Source organism: Trichechus manatus, unplaced genomic scaffold (assembly GCF_000243295.1).
Source record: "Trichechus manatus latirostris isolate Lorelei unplaced genomic scaffold, TriManLat1.0 scaffold00006, whole genome shotgun sequence".
NCBI lineage: Eukaryota > Metazoa > Chordata > Mammalia > Sirenia > Trichechidae > Trichechus > Trichechus manatus.
In genome coordinates, this window is record NW_004443942.1 from 26,911,125 (window position 1) to 26,929,768 (window position 18,644).

Genomic DNA, 18,644 nt, shown 5'->3' on the forward strand with positions numbered 1-18,644 from the left:
GGAAGTTTTATTTTAGAAACTGCTTTTTTTTTCCCCCTTTACTTATATCATGGGCATCTTCCCTTGACATTGAATAGTCTTCAAATAAAATTTTAAATTACTGCATAATTGTCCTATGTATGAAAGTGCCTGCCCCCCACTTTTTTAATCGGAGTGCACGAATATCAAGAGAGTCACAAAGGGCTTTAGCATCAGAAGCTTTGCCCAAGCCCTTCTCTCAGCTTCCACACTGAGACGTAACCATCCTGGTATCCTCTATTCAGAGTGGGGAGTCCAGTTAAATTGGGTCAGCTCTGGTTCTTCCAGAATCCACTTTGGAAAAGACATTTAACCTCTTAGTCCTGTTTTATCAATGGGGATGCCAAGGCAAGAGCAACAATGCTGACCAATTGGTAGAGGGTAAACTTTCATATCTTTGGTGAACAAGTGAATGAATGAAAGGAAGTTGGCTGGCAGTGGTGCCATCATCACCATCATTTTGTGTAGCTCCTCACCAGCTTGATAGTTTGCTTTAAGGCCAATCTATTTCCACTGCTAACAAGATAAATACTTAAACCCTCAAACATCAGGGACTTAACTATGCAGAGTGTCAAGAGAAGCAATTATATCTCCTTAGCGTAACCTCAGTGAAAAAGGGCCATGTTTTCAAGACTCTTATTTTAAGGAAATATGCTATGATGGTGGTTATGGTCAGTCTGAAGAGACTCTGAGGACACGGCATGAAAACAATGGTCAGCCTGTTCCATACCTGATCAAAACATCAGCTGTCAGACTAAAGGCCCAGGCTGAGACCACCCCAGAAGGTGGCAAAGAAAGGCATTTTTATGATGTGCTCACTCCTGCCTGATGTTAGAACCTTCATGTCCACCAAAGTCCCACAGCCCTCCCATATGACTATATTTAATTAAAATTTATACCGAGTTTTTTACTGCCTTGCCGTTTTACAAACTGTGTGAGACCAGAGGGAGGAAAAAAGGACATACAGATCAGAGAGAGATGGAATTAGGCAGTTTGAACTCCTTCCTCATCCCCACTCATCCGCCCACCTCCTCTTGTGCTGTCTGAGCTCCTCATAGCGATGTCTATCCAGCACTCAGCCCTGTTGACAGCTGGAGGGCCTGACTGCCGGCTCTGGGGGCTGATGACAGACAGGCAAAGTCCAGGCAGGAATGACAGGACTGAATCAGGGCTGATGGAATGCTCACCCGGGCCTTGTGACTCCATGTCTCCTCCTGAGCCTTTGAATCTTGACATGTATGAGAGCCATCCTGTGACCAAGTGACCCTCAGTCCCAGCCTGGCTGGATTCCCAAGCTCAGTGACCTCTATCTTCCCTTTCTCACAGCCCCTCTTGTTAATGAGCTAATGATGGCTAGAGAGTGAAGGCCTTCATCACCCCCTTGGGGTATCAGGAGTGAGAAAACTTTCAATGGATCCCCTGGGAATCTGGTTTTTAGGATCATGTACATTTAGGGGGGTGTGAAAGAGACCAAAAACCAAACTCGTTGCTGTTCAGTCAATTCCAACTCATAGTGACCCTATAGGACAGGTTGAACTCCCCCATTGGGTTTCCTAGGAGTGGCTGGTGGGTTCAAACTGCTGACCTTTTGGTTAGCAGCCAAGCTCTTTACCATTGCGCCAGAGAGTAGAGGGCAAAAATCAATTTGTCACTTCCTTTCCCCCCTCATCCTGCCCCACAGCACATTGCCCCATGTTGTGGCTCTCCATTACCTCTGCTTCCTGGGTGCCAGCACCCACTAGAAGCTATCTAAGCCCTTGGCACGCACCAGCTCATCTACTCCTCACAGCCACCCTTCAAAGTAGGTATTATTTTCTTCATTTAGCAAACGAGGAAACTGAGGAACAGATAAATTGCCCCAGTCACAGAGCTTTCAGGTAAAATAAGAAAGATCAGAAACCAGCTCTTTCTGAGCCAAAGCCTTATTCTTTCCAATATGCAACACTGACTCTCAAGAGCTCACACCTGGGACTTTACAGATTAAGAAAAGGAGTTCAGCGTTGGTGAAGTAGACAGGTTTGGGAAGCAGACTGCCCAAATTTGAACCCTGGCTCCACCAGTTAACAAGTGACCTGGGGTGAGTCATTTAACTTCTCTGTGCCTTAGTTTCTTCATTATGAAATGTGGACAAATGTAATACTCTATGGTTGTAATGAGGAATACAAGCGCTAATGAGAGTAAAGTGCTTGCAGAGCACTAAGTAGACATCAGGTGTTACTACTATCTTTACATTCAAGCTCAGCAATTATACTCTAGGTCATATCAATAGTCCACCAAGAGCTCTCTGCTTCTAATAGTGACACCAAAGGAAAGTTTAAAGAAGACATTGTTGTACTCTGAAATCACTGCAAAAGGTTGATTAATAGTCTGTTTCAGATGATAATAACAGCAATCACCTTTGCAGCCCTTTCTACATGCAACACACTGTCCTAGGTTCTTCACTTGTACTGCCTCATTTAATTCTCACAACCACTCTATAATATAGGTAATATGGATATGCCCATTTTACAGATAAGGAAACTGAGGTAGGGAGAGGTTAAATAGTATGCCCAAGATCACACGGTAGTAAGTAGCAGAGACAAGATTCAAAACCACTCAGTCTGGTTCCAGAGTCAGAGCGCTTAACCACCATGCTTGGTCTGGCTCTCAGATCATCCAGGATTCTGAATGGCAACAACAATAATAAACATATATTGCGAGCTTGCTATGAGTCAGGCACAGTACTGAGTGCTTTTCACATGTTATTTCATTTAGTCCTCACAATGGCATTGCGATCTCACATTTTATACATGAAGAAACTGAGGCACAGAAATGTTAAGTACCTCCATCAAGGTTACACAGTTAAGTGGCAGAGTTAGGAATCCGTGTGCGTATGTCAAAGCCTGTGTTCTCATCTACTACACTCCCCAGTACCAGCACTGAAACCACCTAGGTTGCTGATTCCTGGACTCCAATCCAGACCTATTCGCTTAGGCTCCATTGGGTAAGGTCCAGGTCTCTGCCTTCCAAAGAAGCCTGCTCCTTTGAGAACCACAGCCCTATACTGGGCTGCTTTCACTACTTCTAGAAGAATGTGTTATTAAAGATTCGCCCCCCCTCCATCCCATGGAAAGCTGTACTCTGTATTGGTCTTGCTTCCCACTTGTCTAAAGAGCAAGGATAATAACCCTGACTTCTTACTGGTGTTGAAAGGGACTCTGACCTTCTGGAATTCACTCCAGGTCCAGGTTCATGGAACCTGCCTCTCTTTTATGCTTCTGGAAAACCACAATCACTTTGCCACAGCCATTCCTCAAAGGCTCAAGAAGATGGAGGTAGAGTGATGAGATTGTAGTTACTGTGGTTTATGCAATGGGCATAAAGGGCTTTGGAAGAAAAATCGTGTATTTTTCAGGGACTATCATTATTCTAAGGAGCCCTGGTGTTGCAAGGGTTAAGTGCTTGGCTGCTAACCAAAAGGTCAGTGGTTTGAACCCACCAACCGATCCACAGGGGAAAGACTTGACAATCTGCTCCTATAAAGATTATAGCCTAGGAAACCTTATGAGGCAGTTCTACTCTGTCCTATAGGGCTGCTATGAATTGGAATTAACTCAAAGGCATCCAACAACCACCACCACTATTATTCTCTGAAGCATAAAAAGCCATCACATCTTTGGCAAAGACACTGATGGCTAAGAAACTGAAGAACATGAGCAGGAATGCTTCCTCCCAAGGCCCACACATACATGGCATTGTCAAGCGGTCTGCTCATGTTTATATTTGGCATTCTGGGTTCCTCCCCTTGCTTCTGGATTTCTTAAGTCTCTTTTCTCTAATTCCTCCTCTTTAGACACCATTAAATAGGACATACCTCACCTCCTGCTGCTTCGCTTTAGAAATAGTGATTCCACATCCTTAGCCAAGAGAACAAAACCCAAACTCTAGCATCTTGGAGGAGTCCCCAGTTGCCATTATCCTCGACAGCTGTGGTGCTGGAAATCCTTGAATGACAGCTGCTTCTGGCTTATTTCAAATGTTGGGAATATGAGCTGAATAGATCCATTTTTTATTAGCCTTGGTTACTGAAAAAATAATTTAATAAAACAGTGTATCTAGAAGTACCTGGCAATAAAACTCAGCAAATAAAGCAGTCAAAGCATTAGAATGTCTATATTAAAAACAATAAAACTTAAGCTATGCCCTAAAAATCCAATCTGGATTTCCCCAGATCCAGGAATTCCATAAATTAACCCACCTACTCCCAGTCTCAAATACTTCCAAACATTCTCTCTGAATCAGAGCACCTTAGGACTACACAGGGGTCTTAGTCTGCCCCTGCCCACCGCTTTGTCAAGAGCTTCAAGAGTTAGCATTACTGTCTTCACACCCAAGTTCACTGATTCCAGGCAGAAGGCAGATTCTCCCTCTGCCAAAGGCAGCTGGCCAATAACAGATGTCAAGTGTGGAGAGATGTTGAGGGAGGGTGATGCATTTGTAATGGTATGTCTGATGGGTCCTTAAGCCCTGAGCGGGCAGCAGGCTAGCCCTCCTTACAGTTACCTCCCCCAACTCCGCTAGTTAGAACAAGATAAAAGGGATCTTTTTTTCACCTGAGGATTCCTGGCTGGCTCTACCTTTGACTCACAACAGGAGCAACATCTCTTCTTCGGACCGTAGGCTTTTAAGGGGCCTCAAAAGAGTTTGGGATGCAAAGTCAGTGACCCAGAGTCACCTAATTGGCAAGGCACGGTCTCCTCAGTCCCTGCAAGAACCTACCCCTAGCCCTATTTCACTAAGGCACAGCATGTAGAAGGCATTTCCCCAAAGGCTGGAAGGTGGGCACATGATAAAACCAAGGCGAGAAAGCAAGTCACAGGAGACTCACATATGGTGAATCATTAGGGCTTTTTTTCTGACAGAGTCACAGATGAACAGGATGGACGGAGGTCAAGGGGACCTCAAGAGGACCATGTAACTTACATCCTACTCTAGGTGAAAACACCCAATATTGCTGCTTCTCAATTCCCTTGTGAAAGTTGTGGTAATGGGAAAAATAGGAGAAGGAAGGAGAGGAGTAGCAGATGACTAAGTAGTCATTTCCTGAGTAGTTTCTTTTTGCCAAGCATGATACTAAGCATTTTAAATGAATTATCTCATTTAATACCTGCAATAAATCTGACATAGACACTGTTATCCACAGTCTACAGATGAGAAGGGGATAAGGCTACATTAGGGAGGTTATGTAGCTTGCCGAAGAAAACTATCCATGTTTTAAACCATAATACTCTACATCCCATCTGTATACACAGCCATATGTATACATACTGTACACACTTCCACACTTTTATTTTTCTGTGTGCATGCATGTGCAAACTTGAACACATCTATACCAAGATATCTGCATCAAAGATGAGTTCCATAAATATGGTAAATGGGGACTAAATCTTTGCTGAGAAGGTTATGTGTTACCACTTCCGGTGGAATGCCCTTTAATGGAACAGCTGGTTTTATTCCTCACTCATTGCTGCTGTAGTTATCCAACCTGCAACAAGTCTGGGCAGAGAGAAAAGGCAGAAACCATGTTGCATGACAACAAGAATAATATTTAGCAGAGACAGTTAAAAAAAAAAAAAGGTCCCAGAAACAGCAAATAACAAAGGGTCAATGAGCATCTCAAACTCATGTGCTGTCTCTACGGGATACAGCCCCAGTGTAAACAGCCCAGACCACTTCCAGGTTGTGCAAATCAGGGTCACAATGACTGGGCTTTAGCAGAACTACTGGCAAGCACAAGGGTAAATAACAAGAGATCAGAGGCAAGGACTATGTGCATGCATGCTAGAAGGGGGACGGTAATTAGTGATGAACAGGCCTTGGACTCAGCACCCCTAGAAACTAGAAACCAAACCAAACCCAAACCCATTGCTGTCTAGTGAATTGCAACTCATAGCGACCCTATAGGACAGAGTAGAACTGCCCCATTGGGTTTCCAAGGCTGTAAATCTTTACCGAAGCAAACTGCCACATCTTTCTTCTGTGGAGCAGCTGGCGGGTTCAAACCACCCACCTTCTGGTTAGCAGCCAAGCACTTAACCACTGTGCCACCAGGCATCCAGAGATTAGAAGGATGTTCAAATATTTACCTTATTTTTGAAGGAGACAGCATGGCTGACACCAAGGGCATAATCTAATTGGTATGGATTAGAAAATTGTTACAGATTGAATTGGGTCCCCCCAAAATTTATGTTGAAGTCCTAATTCCTGTACCTGTAAATATGACCATTTAGAAACAGGGGTGTGGTGCAGTGGTTAAGCACTCCACTGCTAACCAAAAGGTCAGTAGTTCGAATCCACCAGCCACTCCTTGGAAACCCTATGGGACAGTTCTACGCTATCCTATAGGGTCGCTATGAGTTGGGATCGACTCAACGGCGACAGGTTTTTTTGTTATGTTAACGAGGTAATACCAGAGTAGGATGCGTCCTAAACCTAATAGCTTCCGAATGGTGTCTTATAAAAAGAGCAGAACAGACACAGAGACACACACCAGGGAAAGACAGATGCCATGTGAGGACCCATCTACAAGCAAAGAACACCATCGATCACCAGCAGCCGCCAGAAACTAGAGAGAGGCCTACAGAAATAATCAACACGGCTGAGACCCTGATTTGGACTTTCAGCCTCTAGAGCGGTGAGAAAGTAAATTTTTGTTCTTGAAAGCCACCCACTTGGGTTATTTTTTGTTATGGTAGCACTAGGAAACTAAGACAGAAGCTAAGTCATGGCTCTTATCACCCCCCAGAACTGCCACAGCACCACTAAGAAAAACCGAACCCATTGCCATCGAGTCAATTCTGACTCATAGCGACCCGATAGGACAGAGTAGAACTGCGCCATAGGGTTTCATGGGTACTCCTTAATCAGATTCACACCTCAGTTTGCCCCTTGATCCCAGACCAACTACACTGCTTTTAGCAACTTGAATATAGGAAATTAGTTTTCTTGATAAACATGCAGGTCAGTGCTGTTGAGGACTTTTCTTACGGCAACATGGACATGCTGTCATTTCCATGGTTCTTTCAACTTCTCTACAAGTGTTAAGTGATGAGGACATCAGACTTCCTGCCTATTCCTAAGCAAAGTCTGAAGAGAAGCCCATGTTTTTCAGACTTTCAATTCCCTTCTTACCCTTCCCCCTGTAATGGTGAGATAATCGTTAACGTTTTATTCATTATGGGCAAGAGACCAGGGTTTTCCAAACCGTATTCCATCAAACACTAATTCCTCTGGATGGTATATTACGTGAAAAAAAAGTTCTGCGATCAAGTAACTCTGTAAAATGCTAATAACAGCTTTCTTTATTGCAGGACTTTGCCGAGTCTACCATATGCTTTGTGCATAGTTAAATCTCCACAGCCCCAGGCTATGTCATCATAAATTCCTGTGCTTTGTTTGTTGCTAGATCTCTCCCAGAATTAGTGTTCCCTGAAAACTACTTTGGGAAATGACCGGACCACAAGCTCTCCCAGTAGATTGTGTGTGTCTCAAGGAAAAGGCCCTTGCCTTATTCAGCATTGTATCCCCAGCACATAGGATCGCACCTGGTAGCTGGCACCTCGTAGGTGCTCGATAAAGGTTGCTGAACAAATTCATGAATATGAACATGATGAGGCATGTGGGATTCCCATGATTCCCAAGGCAAAGGCTATTTGTTACAAAGACTGATGTTAGAAATGTCTCGTGCTGCAACCTCTGGAGTCTCTATTATGCAGCAGAGGGAATCCACTGGGCCTATTATTGCTGAACATTTTTGTTTATTGCAGTTTATACTTCATTCCCATAAAGGCTTGGGAAGCTCACTCATTCTGTTATACCAGTGGGTTGGCCAGGGGGACCAGGCTTGCACAGAAGAGGGGCTGAATACCCATTTGGAAGCAGGCATATCCCCCAGTGGGAGGCAGGAAGTCAGAGAAAGAAGACCTGCAATAAAGATTCTTTATTACCCAGCCAAGACCCCTCCTTCAGCTTGCATCCAGGTAAGCCAAAGGTAAGATGGAATATATGTGAGTAGATGTTACCAGCAAGAAGCTAAGCTCAGGCAACTTGTCCTAGGAGGTGTCAGGTATTCTCCACCAAGGACCTCATCACTCTTGACTCCTGAGGAGGGGTTCCATGACATGGAGGATTAATTGACCTCTGTCAAAGGAATCCTATGAAGTAAACGGAAGTAGATAGAACTGGGTTTTAAAAACATTGACACTTTCGTTCCTTGGAGTCCTTAAACAATTCATTTGATTTTAAGCAAACTGGGCCAACATGTCCCCTCCAACCATTGGTTTTCTATTAAACCAGCTGTTGTTTTTTTTTTTTTAACTGACCATGAATTTAGCTTATGAAGACTACTGCTATTTCCCTCCGCAAGCTAAAGTTGCCTGAATGTGTTCCTTGCTCTATTCTGGCAGCAGCAGTCCTGGTCCTCCAATCACCAAACAGAGTGACCAGACTTCTACTTACACAGATACTTGCTGCCAGACCACTCACTCAACCCTCTCAGACAGCCAGAACCTCCGAGAGGGCGGGGATAAAGACACCCAGGCTGCAGGAATAAAGGCATTTCACAAACTTCAGAGGCAGAAGGGTAACAGAAATGAGTGTCTTCATCTGCTGCTCAGCCAAGAAGTACACTTCTATGAACCACTTAAGATAACACTCAGGACACTGGTGTTTAGTAGACAGTAGATCCTCATTCAAGGTTAAAATAAATTGAGTAAAACCTGTCTTGGTACTAACGGAAGGGGATAGATCTCCATCCCCTGCAATATCCATCAACTGTGTATTGCCAAAAAAGAAAAAAATATGCTTCCTCTATTCATTCCAGGCCTGTTCCTCCCATCCAATGGCCTAGGAGTCTACGCATTGATGATCTTGACAAAACAAATTCATAAGGGAGCAGGGCTACGGGGTGACAGGGCTGGACTTCAAATATGTCTGATCTTCAATTTTGTCCTTCTACAAACAGACATGTGATTTTGAATACAAAAGTTGAGCCATGGGAAAAAGAAATTCATACTTCTCAGGTCCAATCAGAGTGAGATGGATTATACTGGGACAGATGTTCTGGAAATTGGTTGGGTGCTTGGTCTGTTTAGCACCTGTGTCTCCTTTAGGGAATAGCTCCCCTTGGGTTCCATAAGGCTATTGATAACTCTGACCTTTTCCCCCAACCCACTCTGCCTCCCCAGATGTGGGCACATGACTTTGCTTAGGTCAGTCTGAGCACTTGGAATGACCAACGGATAACCAGATCTCTTTACAACCACCATGTTCATGACAACCCTCTTTATCTTTATCTGTCAGCCAAAATACAGACAACAGATCTACCATAGTTGACTTGCCGCTGACTTTGGCAGCATTATGTAGTGTTTCAGGGCATAAGTGATAAAGCAGGCTTTCTGGGTTCAAAACACAGACATCCAGCTATGTGACTTGGGCAAGTCCTGAACCTCTCTCTGCCTAAGTTCTTTCATGTGTGAACTAGGGATAATAACGATAGCACTTACCTCCTAGGTTTGTTGGGAGGATTAAATAAATACATGTAAAGCATATAGACCACCACTCAGCTTTCACTTTGTCATACTGTGGTGGCTTGCATGGTGCAATGATTCTGGAAGCCATAGCACCGGTTATTTCAAATACCAGCGTGATCAACCGTGGTGGCCAGGTTTCAGCAGAGCTTCCAGACTAAGATAGACTAGGGAAGAAAGGCCTACTTCTGAAAATGAGCCAATGAAAATCCTGTGGATCACAGAATATTGTCCAAGACGTCGACTCACTTAACTTTGGATGCGTCATCAGGAGGAACGGGTCACTGGAGAAGGATGTCATATTTCGTAAAGGAGAGGGCCAGTGAAAGCAAGGGAAAACTCTCAGTGAAATGGATTGACACAACAGCCACAACAATGAACTCAAACATACCAAAGATCATGAAGATGGCACAAGACCGGGCAATGTTTCATTCTGTTGTACATTGGGTTGCTACGAGTTGGAGTTGACTCGACAGCAACTAGCAAGAACAACAAAGCATATGCCACAAACTCGGTAAGTTATTTGGGTGGACAAATTTGAGATTAAGTCCCTTAGGTGTGATAGGATGGAAACCTCTTAAGGAGGTTCCCACCATTGGTGTTTCCCTCATCAAGGGCAAAGACTTTGATGTGCTCCTTCTACCTACTCCACTCTAAACCCACATGGGCTCTGCATTTGACTCAGATAATTGCAACCTAGAAAAATAAGAGATGTAGACTTGGGTAGAGGGTAGTAGAAAGGCACATTGCTTAAGAGAGCAGAATATCTCTAGCCATCTCTAAGTCTCTGCCTGCCTTGAGTGGTTTTGTTTACAGGTATGAAGTTTTACTTTTCTCCCCATTATACACCGAATGCTTTGGCACAGATCTTGTGATGACTGACAAACAGATTTACTAGACATGGACGAGACTTGGAATCTGATAGATTTTCTGCCACTGATCTGGTAGCTTTCAATGTTCTGACAGGCCTCTGGGCCCTCTACCCTGGAATTCAGGAGCTAGAAAATGTAAACACTGCATATCCCTCCCCTTTAAAATAAAACAGAAGGGCAGGGAGGCTGAGCTCTAATGACTTTCAAATACCCATAGAGTGAGGATGACAGGTCCTCACGCACATGGTGGGGGGGGGGGGCAGAGGGTAACCTTCCCTCATTTATCATTGAAATGGCACTTTCCCCAATTTTCACACACAAATCAATTGCAGCTTATGGAGCTGGTCTCAGGAGAGGCAGGTAGAGATATTTGCTCTTGCTTCAGGATTGGTCACCCCCACTGGGTCAGATGGGAATAATTTTCTGGTGGAAAGCCAGCCATTAGGCTCCCCGAGACACCATCATCTCAGCCATGTCTGTCTAGCCATGTAACCCAAATGTAGATAAGATTAAGTTGAGCCTATGGTCCAGGCCAGTGCCACTCCAAAGCCCTCCAAGACTTTTAGATATCCCCAAGAGACTTGAATGCTCTAGGTCACCTCTGGCTCTGGCCTCCCGTGTCTCAAGGTGCTGTCTTTGGTCATAGTTTATTGATCCAGAAATAATGCCCAGCCTTTTCCTCAGTTTCCACCAAAAGCTCACTCTCAGGGGCATTCATGAGAGAAACATTTTACCAAAGAGCTGAAGGTCAGAGAGAGAAGTGAGATTATGTTCCACAGAACAAACAACTTGAAATATATTAGACATTTCTGCTTTCAAAATCCTTTCAGCCAATTGATCCTTAGGAATTGGACTCACTTGCATTTCCCCTGATTCAGCATTTAGCCTTCCATGCTCTCTCTTTCACTCTCCCTTTTTTTTCCCACCCTCTCAGGAAGTGGAGGTCAAAATCTCAAATGCCAGTAGGGTCCCGCAAGTAACAAACATGTGGGTTGAGAGGTGGGGTGTCAGACCATAGGAAGACACAACCTACCCAAAGGCATTCAGACTCAAAATGTGTTTTACTAAATACTTTTACAGGTCTTTTGGCCTGAAGCCTGTCAGTTTGCAGTCCTTCAGCTCTGTACTCTCCCTCTTTGCCACAACGCCACCACTGGGCCAATAGTGGCACCAAAACTGGGGCAAGCAAGGGCTTTCCCTTCCCTCCTCATGTGTGTCCTGAAGCCATGCCAAGAATAGATGTGTATCAGCATCATAGATCAGTCTAAGTGTGTTTAAGACAGCAGGTAACAGGTTAGCTTGGGCTCAGGAATTATACACCCCAGGCTCACCCCAGGTTCCTCTAATCTGCCTATACAACCTTGAACAGATCACAGAACCTCTCTGAACCTCATCTGTAAAACAGGGTAATATTAGCACATATCTTATTGGAGTGTGCTGTCAAGTTGATTTTAACTAGGCTGCTAACCAAAAGGTTGGAGGTTCAAACCCACCCAGCACCTCCATAGGAGAAAGACCTGGCAATCTGCTCTCTTAAAGATTAAAGTCTAGAAAATCCAGTACAGCATTTCTACTGTCACATGGGGTCGCTATAAGTTGAAATGCAGCACCTAAAAACAACCTTATTAGAGTGGTCTGAGAATTCGTGCATGTAAAGTATTTAGGTCAATGACTAAAAGTTGGCTAGATTTTTAAACTCATTGTCCTCTGAAATTGAGGGACTCAGACTAAATGGTCTCTAACGTCCCTCCCAGTTTCAAAAGCTCCATGATTCCACCATTAAATTATTTTCCCGTTGGAGAAGCCAGAAGCTCTCAGAGTGTATATTAGGCGAACTCCCTCTTCATCATCACCACAAAAATCCACCCCTGCCAAGAAGGCCCAATTTTCATAGCTCCCTCCTTGGAATTTGCTAGCACATCCCATTATAAACTAACATCTAATTTTTCCTGCCACTCCTTCCCCCTTTCTTTCTTTCCACATTGCCTTTCTCAGCTGCTCCTGCCCACTGAAATGTCTGTGCTTCAAATTATCATCCTCAGTCACATTTATGCTCATTCCCCACAAGCTAATGTCTGTTGGAAGCAACACTTGTGAAGTTATCCATATTAAGATTTCATTCCCAAGAGCCATATATTTCAAATGAGGTTTTCCTCTCTGGTAGAATCACGCTGGCTGAGCTACTGCTATTTGGTGAGGTCAGAGGAGTTGAGTTTCTCCCCTCACATGTTGTTTATGTTGGGTTATCATTTGGCCTAATGTTTGGATTCCCTCTAGCATGTATCACATGCCACTGAGCACAACAAGCTCCTGTCGCATCCCAGTGGATGTTTACATTTCATCAAGTACTTTTAAAAAAAAAAAAAGTAATGAGACAGAGGAAACATGCTTCCAAGATTTTCTTGACAGGGCCAGACTTGGAATTCCAACAGGGAGTGGACTTGCTTGCTACTTGAAGAAATATTTTCCTTCTCCACTCTGTTCCTCTGCCTTCCCTCACGTGAGTGCTTAACAATTGAAATAGCCTTGCTAAACACGTGAAGTTCCTCTCTGGTTCAGTCGGCAGCTGTGGCTGCCAAAACAAGTCGCCTGCCCCAAAGCTTTTCCACAGCAAAAGGTAAGAGATTCTCAGGTCAGTCATAAGTGGGTTTTTCAGATCCTGGGCCAGTCAAAAGGGGCAGCTGAGCTGTGTTTTTTTAACTTTTATGGGTTTGAGCCACCTCACCTGCCACATTATAAAAAGGAAGTAGGGCATGGTTCATGCAACCACAAGGAGGAAACAAGTCCATTGGACACTGGTCATTAGGAAAGGAACCAGGGTCCTCGAGTTGGGTGAAGGTCACCCACCCCTGAAGGTCTGGGTCTAAAAGACAGAGATGGAACAGAGAGGAGGATGGTCCTAATGTTAGGTCATCAGCGTGACTCCTAGGGCAGGTGTTTTGGTTTATAGGTTATCAGGCCATCACGGGCTCCTTCTTCCTTCATTATTGTCTTTGGACTGCTCCAGACACCACTGAGCCAAAATTCAAATGAAACACACTTGCCATCTTTGAGAGTAAATCACTAAGGAAAATTCCACCTGGGGCAGGCAGGCTATACCACTTAACTGGTTGCCACTGAGTCGACTCCAACTGATGGCAACCTCTTGTGTGTCAGAGTAGAACTGTGCTCCATAGGGTTTTCAATGGCTGATTTTTCTGAAGTAGATCTTCCAAGGCTCCTCTGGGTGGACTCAAACTGCCAACTCTGGTTAGCAGCCAAGCACATTAACCATGTACACCACTCAGGAAGCAAGCTAGATGGAAAGTACCGGCCAAAATGGATGGATTTTGTGTATCCCAGCTTTTTGTTGATCATGAAGGAATGTGGCTTATAGCTACATTCCCCTTTTATACCATTGGGTATTGCATTTAGCATTCTCATCACCCACTTATCCTGTTTTATTTTCAGACACTTGGCAGCTACTTACAGCAATGGAGCATCCACCGCTCAGGTAGAGCACAGGTGACAAGTAATCAACACACAAGGAAAAGCAGTAAACACCCACATGTGCTCTGCCCTCTGCAAAACTGCCTGATTTTGTCAGTTCTGGGTATTTCAGCCCATCCTCAGCTTATAAGGGCTCCCCTATCCTCCTGCAGTCTCACCCCTTCAGGTATATAAGGATAGATGTTCCTAAGAAGTCCCCGCTTCCCTGCCTGTCAACGAGCAATTACAAGACAAGCCATCTCCTCACTCTGCCCTTAGCTGGGTCAAGCGCTCCCAGGAGCTGCAGGTCCTGTCCCAGCCTCATCTGCCCCTTGGAGCCCGTTTGACATGGGGTTTGTGGCTCAGAAAATGGCATGTGAAAAACAAAGGAACCAGGGCTCTTTCCAAACAAACACTGTGCATCCCAGAAACTACTAGTACTTTTAACCTCGACTGCTTCTTTTTCATTCTTATCAAGAAGGCAGTGCATATATGCTGAGTAGGTGACTCTCCTATGCTGGGGATCTGTTCTCAAGGGCTGTGACTAAGATAAGATTTCAAGCAAGATTCACCAGGAGGAACACCCAAGCAAGTGCCGGCTTTGCTTGCTGCAAGTGTCACTCTTTCTTTCTTTCCTTTCCTGCTCACCTCTGAGGGAACTCTTTCCAGGGAAACTTAGCTTCTGCAAGTCAAAGCTGAGAACTCAGACTGAATTGATTCCCTGAGGTAATTTTGTGCTTTAAAAAATAAAAATAAAAAAGCAAATAAAACTGGAGCTGCTACCCCTTCCTGAGGCAGTCTAGGCTCACAAGTTGTGAGGACAGAACCGTGTCACATTCTCAGGGAGGGCAATCGGCACTCCAGCACCACCCCTCAGGCCCACAAGATTACCACCAGAAGAAGCCCCACCACCACCACCTCCCCCACCGCTGCTCCCTACCAGACCCCAGGAAGGAGATGTCCCGTCCTAGGGTGTCCTGAACGCTACCCACAGTACCTCTTGGCAAGGATGAGATGAGAAGGAGCTGGAGGAAAGTTAGCCCCAGCTGCGCCCACCAGCCCAGCTCCATCTTCCCTACGGCGGTGCCCCGAGTGACTGCTGGTGAGGCAGAGGAGGGACCGAGGGAGGAAGGCGGCAGGCGGCTTTTACAGGGACCTCCCCAAGCCCCAGCTGAGCGGGAGCTCGGGTTTCAGCTCGCCACACTCTCCCATCCTCATCCGAGGGGAACCACCTTCAGCCAGAGCGACGTCAGCCCAAACCTCTCCTCTCCGCCGCCTTAACCCTTGCGGGCCCCGGAGAGGTGTGGCCGTGCAGGGCCGGCAAGTGAGTCGCAGCTGGAAGGGAAGCTGCGGCCCAGAGGCCAGCCCTGGTCAGGCTGGGCTCTCTCTGCCTGGCTGGGGCGCCGGCCGGGAGCTGCCACCACCCTGGATGGGTGCAGAGGCAGGCGGGGCTGTGGGCCACTCAGGTGAGGCCCGATGGCCCCCATGGCCCCCGCCCCACCCTTTCCTCCTGCCGCCTTGACAGTACACCTGGAGCCTAATTGAAAACCTGGCCTGGGAAGGATGGGGTGTTGGTGATGGGAGGAGAAAGTGAACCGACCCATTTCCCCACGCAGCCCTCCACCTCTAGCCCCAAGCTCTACTTTTCCCTCTGCATTTGCTTCAAGGGCCATAGTTTGGAAACCTTAGCCTCTGACTATGTTGTTACTACCCGGTACCGATTGCCTTCCAGGCAATTGCCACGCATAGCAACCTTCTAGGACAGAGTAGAACTGTTCTAGGGTTTCTAAGGAATGGCTGGTGGATTTGAACTGCCGGCCTTTGGTTAGCAGCCAGAGCTCTTAACCACTGCTCCATCAGGGCTCCCTGTTGTTATTAAGAGCCATCAAGTCCTTTCTGACTCAAAGAGACCCCATGTACAGAGTAGAATTGCCCCATAGGGTTTTCTAGGCTGTAATCTCTAGGGAAGAAGATGCCAGGTCTCTTCTCCTTCCGAGGCACTGGGTGAGTTGAACCACCAACCTTTTGGTTAGCAGCCCAGCGTTTAACCTTTGCGCCACCAGGCCTCCTTTCCGTAACTATGTTGTTATTAGGTGCCCTCCAGTAGGTTCCAACTCACAGCAACCCTATGGACAACAGAATGAAACACTGCCTGGTCCTGCAACATCCTCACAATCATTGCTATGTTTGAGCCCATTGTTGCAGCCACTATGTCAACCCATCTCATTAAGGGTCTTCCTTTTTAGGCTGCTAGAAAAAATCCTCATCTTCCTGTGGCCCATGACACTGAGTTCAGTAGCAGAAATGGCACCTAAGCACTTTCTCATGCCCGGCAAGGTACTAGGCTCAGGAGTAGAAGAACATACAGGGCACTGCCTCTGCTGTGAGGAGGCTCAGTCTAGGGACAGAGACAGCAAATGTCATCCTGAAGTGAGGAGGAAGCTGTTTTTGTTTGCTGAATGCCTAATAGCACTTCACAAGATAATAGCTGACGTTTTTTATCACTCTGTCCTTGCCTGGCTTCTAGGCACTTTACATATATTAATTCATTTATTCCTCACAATAAGCCCACTACCTCCATTGGAAGAGAAACTAAGCCATTGGGAGTGCCACTGGGAGTTCAATAACTCATCCAAGGTGACACAGTAAGTGGCAGAGCCAGAGTTTGAGCCCAGAGTCTGCCATACTAACCATAGGTAATAATTGCTTTTTTTAAATGGTTGTTTATATATCTATATATATATAAAACAGACACATATATATAACCCATTGTCATCAAGTCGATTCTGACTCATAGTGACCCTATAGTTAGAGTAGAACTGCCCCACAGGGTTTCCAAGGGGCAGCTGGTAGACTCAAACTGCCAGTGTTTTGGTGAGCAGCCATAACTCTTAACCACTGCGCCACCAGGACTCCATATATATATATCTCCCATGTGTCTGTCAGTTTGTTGTATTGTGGGGGCTTGTGTGTTGCTGTGATGCTGGAAGCTATGCCACCGGTGTTCAGATACCACCTGTGGTGGACAGGTTTCAGCTGAGCTTCCAAACTAAGACAAACTAGGAAGAAAGAACAGGCAGTCTACTTCTGAAAAGAATTAGCCAGTGAAAACCTTATGAACAGCAGCAGAATATTGTCTGATATACTGCCGGAAGATGAGCTTCCCAGGTTGGAAGGCACTCAAAAGACGACTGGGGAAGAGCTGCCTCCTCAAAGTAAAGTTTACTTTAATGACGTGGATGGAGTCAAGCTTTTGAGACCTTCATTTGCTGTGTGACACGACTCAAAATGAGAAGAAACAGCCATAAACATCCATTAATAATTGGAATGTGGAATGTATAAAGTAGGAATCTAGAAAAATTGGAAATCATCAAAAATGAAATGGAACACATACCAATCGATATCCTAGGCATTAATGAGCTGAAATGGACTGGTATTGGCCATTTTGAATCAGACAATCATATGGTCTACTATGCCAGGAATGACAACTTGAAGATGAATGGTGTTGCATTCATTGTCAAAAAGAATATTTGAAGCTCTATCCTGAAGTACAAAGCTGTCAGTGATAGGATAATACCCATACACCTATAAGGAAGACCAGTTAATATGACTATTATTCAAATTTACACACCAACCACTATTGCTAAAGAAGAAGAAACTGAGGATTTTCACCAGCTTCTGCAGTCTGAAATTGATGAAACATGCAATCAGGATGCACTGATAATTACTGGCGATTGGAATGCGAAAGTTGGAAACAAAGAAGGATAGGTAGTTGGAAAATATGGCCTTGCTGATAGAAACGATGCTGGAGATTGCATGATAGAATTTTGCAAGACCAACAACTTCTTCATTGCAAATATCTTTTTTCACCAACATAAACAGCGACTATACATGTGGACCTCACTAGATGGAATACAAGGAATCAAATCGAATACATTTGTGCAAAGAGACGATGAAAAAGCTCAATATTAGTGAGAACAAGGCCAGGGGCCACCTGCAGAACAGACCATCAATTGTTCATATGCAAGTTCAAGTTGAAACTGAAGAAAATTGGAACAGGTCCAGGACAGCCAAAGTACGACCTTGAGTATATCCCACCTGAATTTAGAAACCATCAAGAATAGATTTGATGGCGTTGAACACTAATGACCGAAGACTACACGAATTGTGGAATGACATCAAGGACATGATACATGAAGAAAGCAAGGGGTCATTAAAAAGACAGGAAAGAAAGAAAGTAAAGACAAAATGGATGTCAGAAGAGACTCTTGAACTTCGAGTAGCTAAAGCAGAAGAAGAAATGATGAAGTAAAAGAACTGAACAGAAGATTTCAAAGGGTGCCTCAAGAAGACAAAGTATTATAATGATATGTGCAAAGACCTGGAGATAGAAAACCAAAGGGAAGAACACGCCCGGCTTTTCTCAAGCTGAAAGAACTGATGAAAAAATTCAAGCCTCAAGTTGCAATAGTGAAGGATTCTACGTGGAAAATATTAAACGACACAGGAAGCATCAAAAGAAGATGGAAGGAATACACAGAGTTATTATACTAAAAAGAATTGATGGACGTTCAACCATTTCAAGAGGTAGCGTATGATCAGGAACCAATGGTACTGAAGGAAGAAGTCAAAGCTGCAGTGAAGGCATTGACAAAAAAACAAGGCTCCAGGAACTGACAGAATATCAACTGAGATGTTTCAACAAATGGATGCAGCGCTG

At 44.9% G+C, this 18,644-nt stretch overlaps 1 protein-coding gene across 3 annotated transcripts in view; it reads right to left on the minus strand.

The window, feature by feature from the left end:
* PAMR1 (peptidase domain containing associated with muscle regeneration 1) overlaps window positions 1-15,398 on the minus strand; it is a 78,214-nt gene extending 62,816 nt beyond the window's left edge. For 2 of the 3 annotated variants that reach the window (XM_012557236.1, XM_004369798.1), the window contains exon 1: window positions 14,922-15,398. In XM_012557236.1, coding sequence (XP_012412690.1) covers window positions 14,922-14,994 — 73 coding nt within the window. In that variant the 5' untranslated portion in view covers window positions 14,995-15,398. The remainder of the gene's footprint in view (window positions 1-14,921) is intronic. The other variant, XM_012557234.1, reaches the window with a different exon arrangement.
* Between the last annotated feature and the right edge of the window lie 3,246 nt (window positions 15,399-18,644).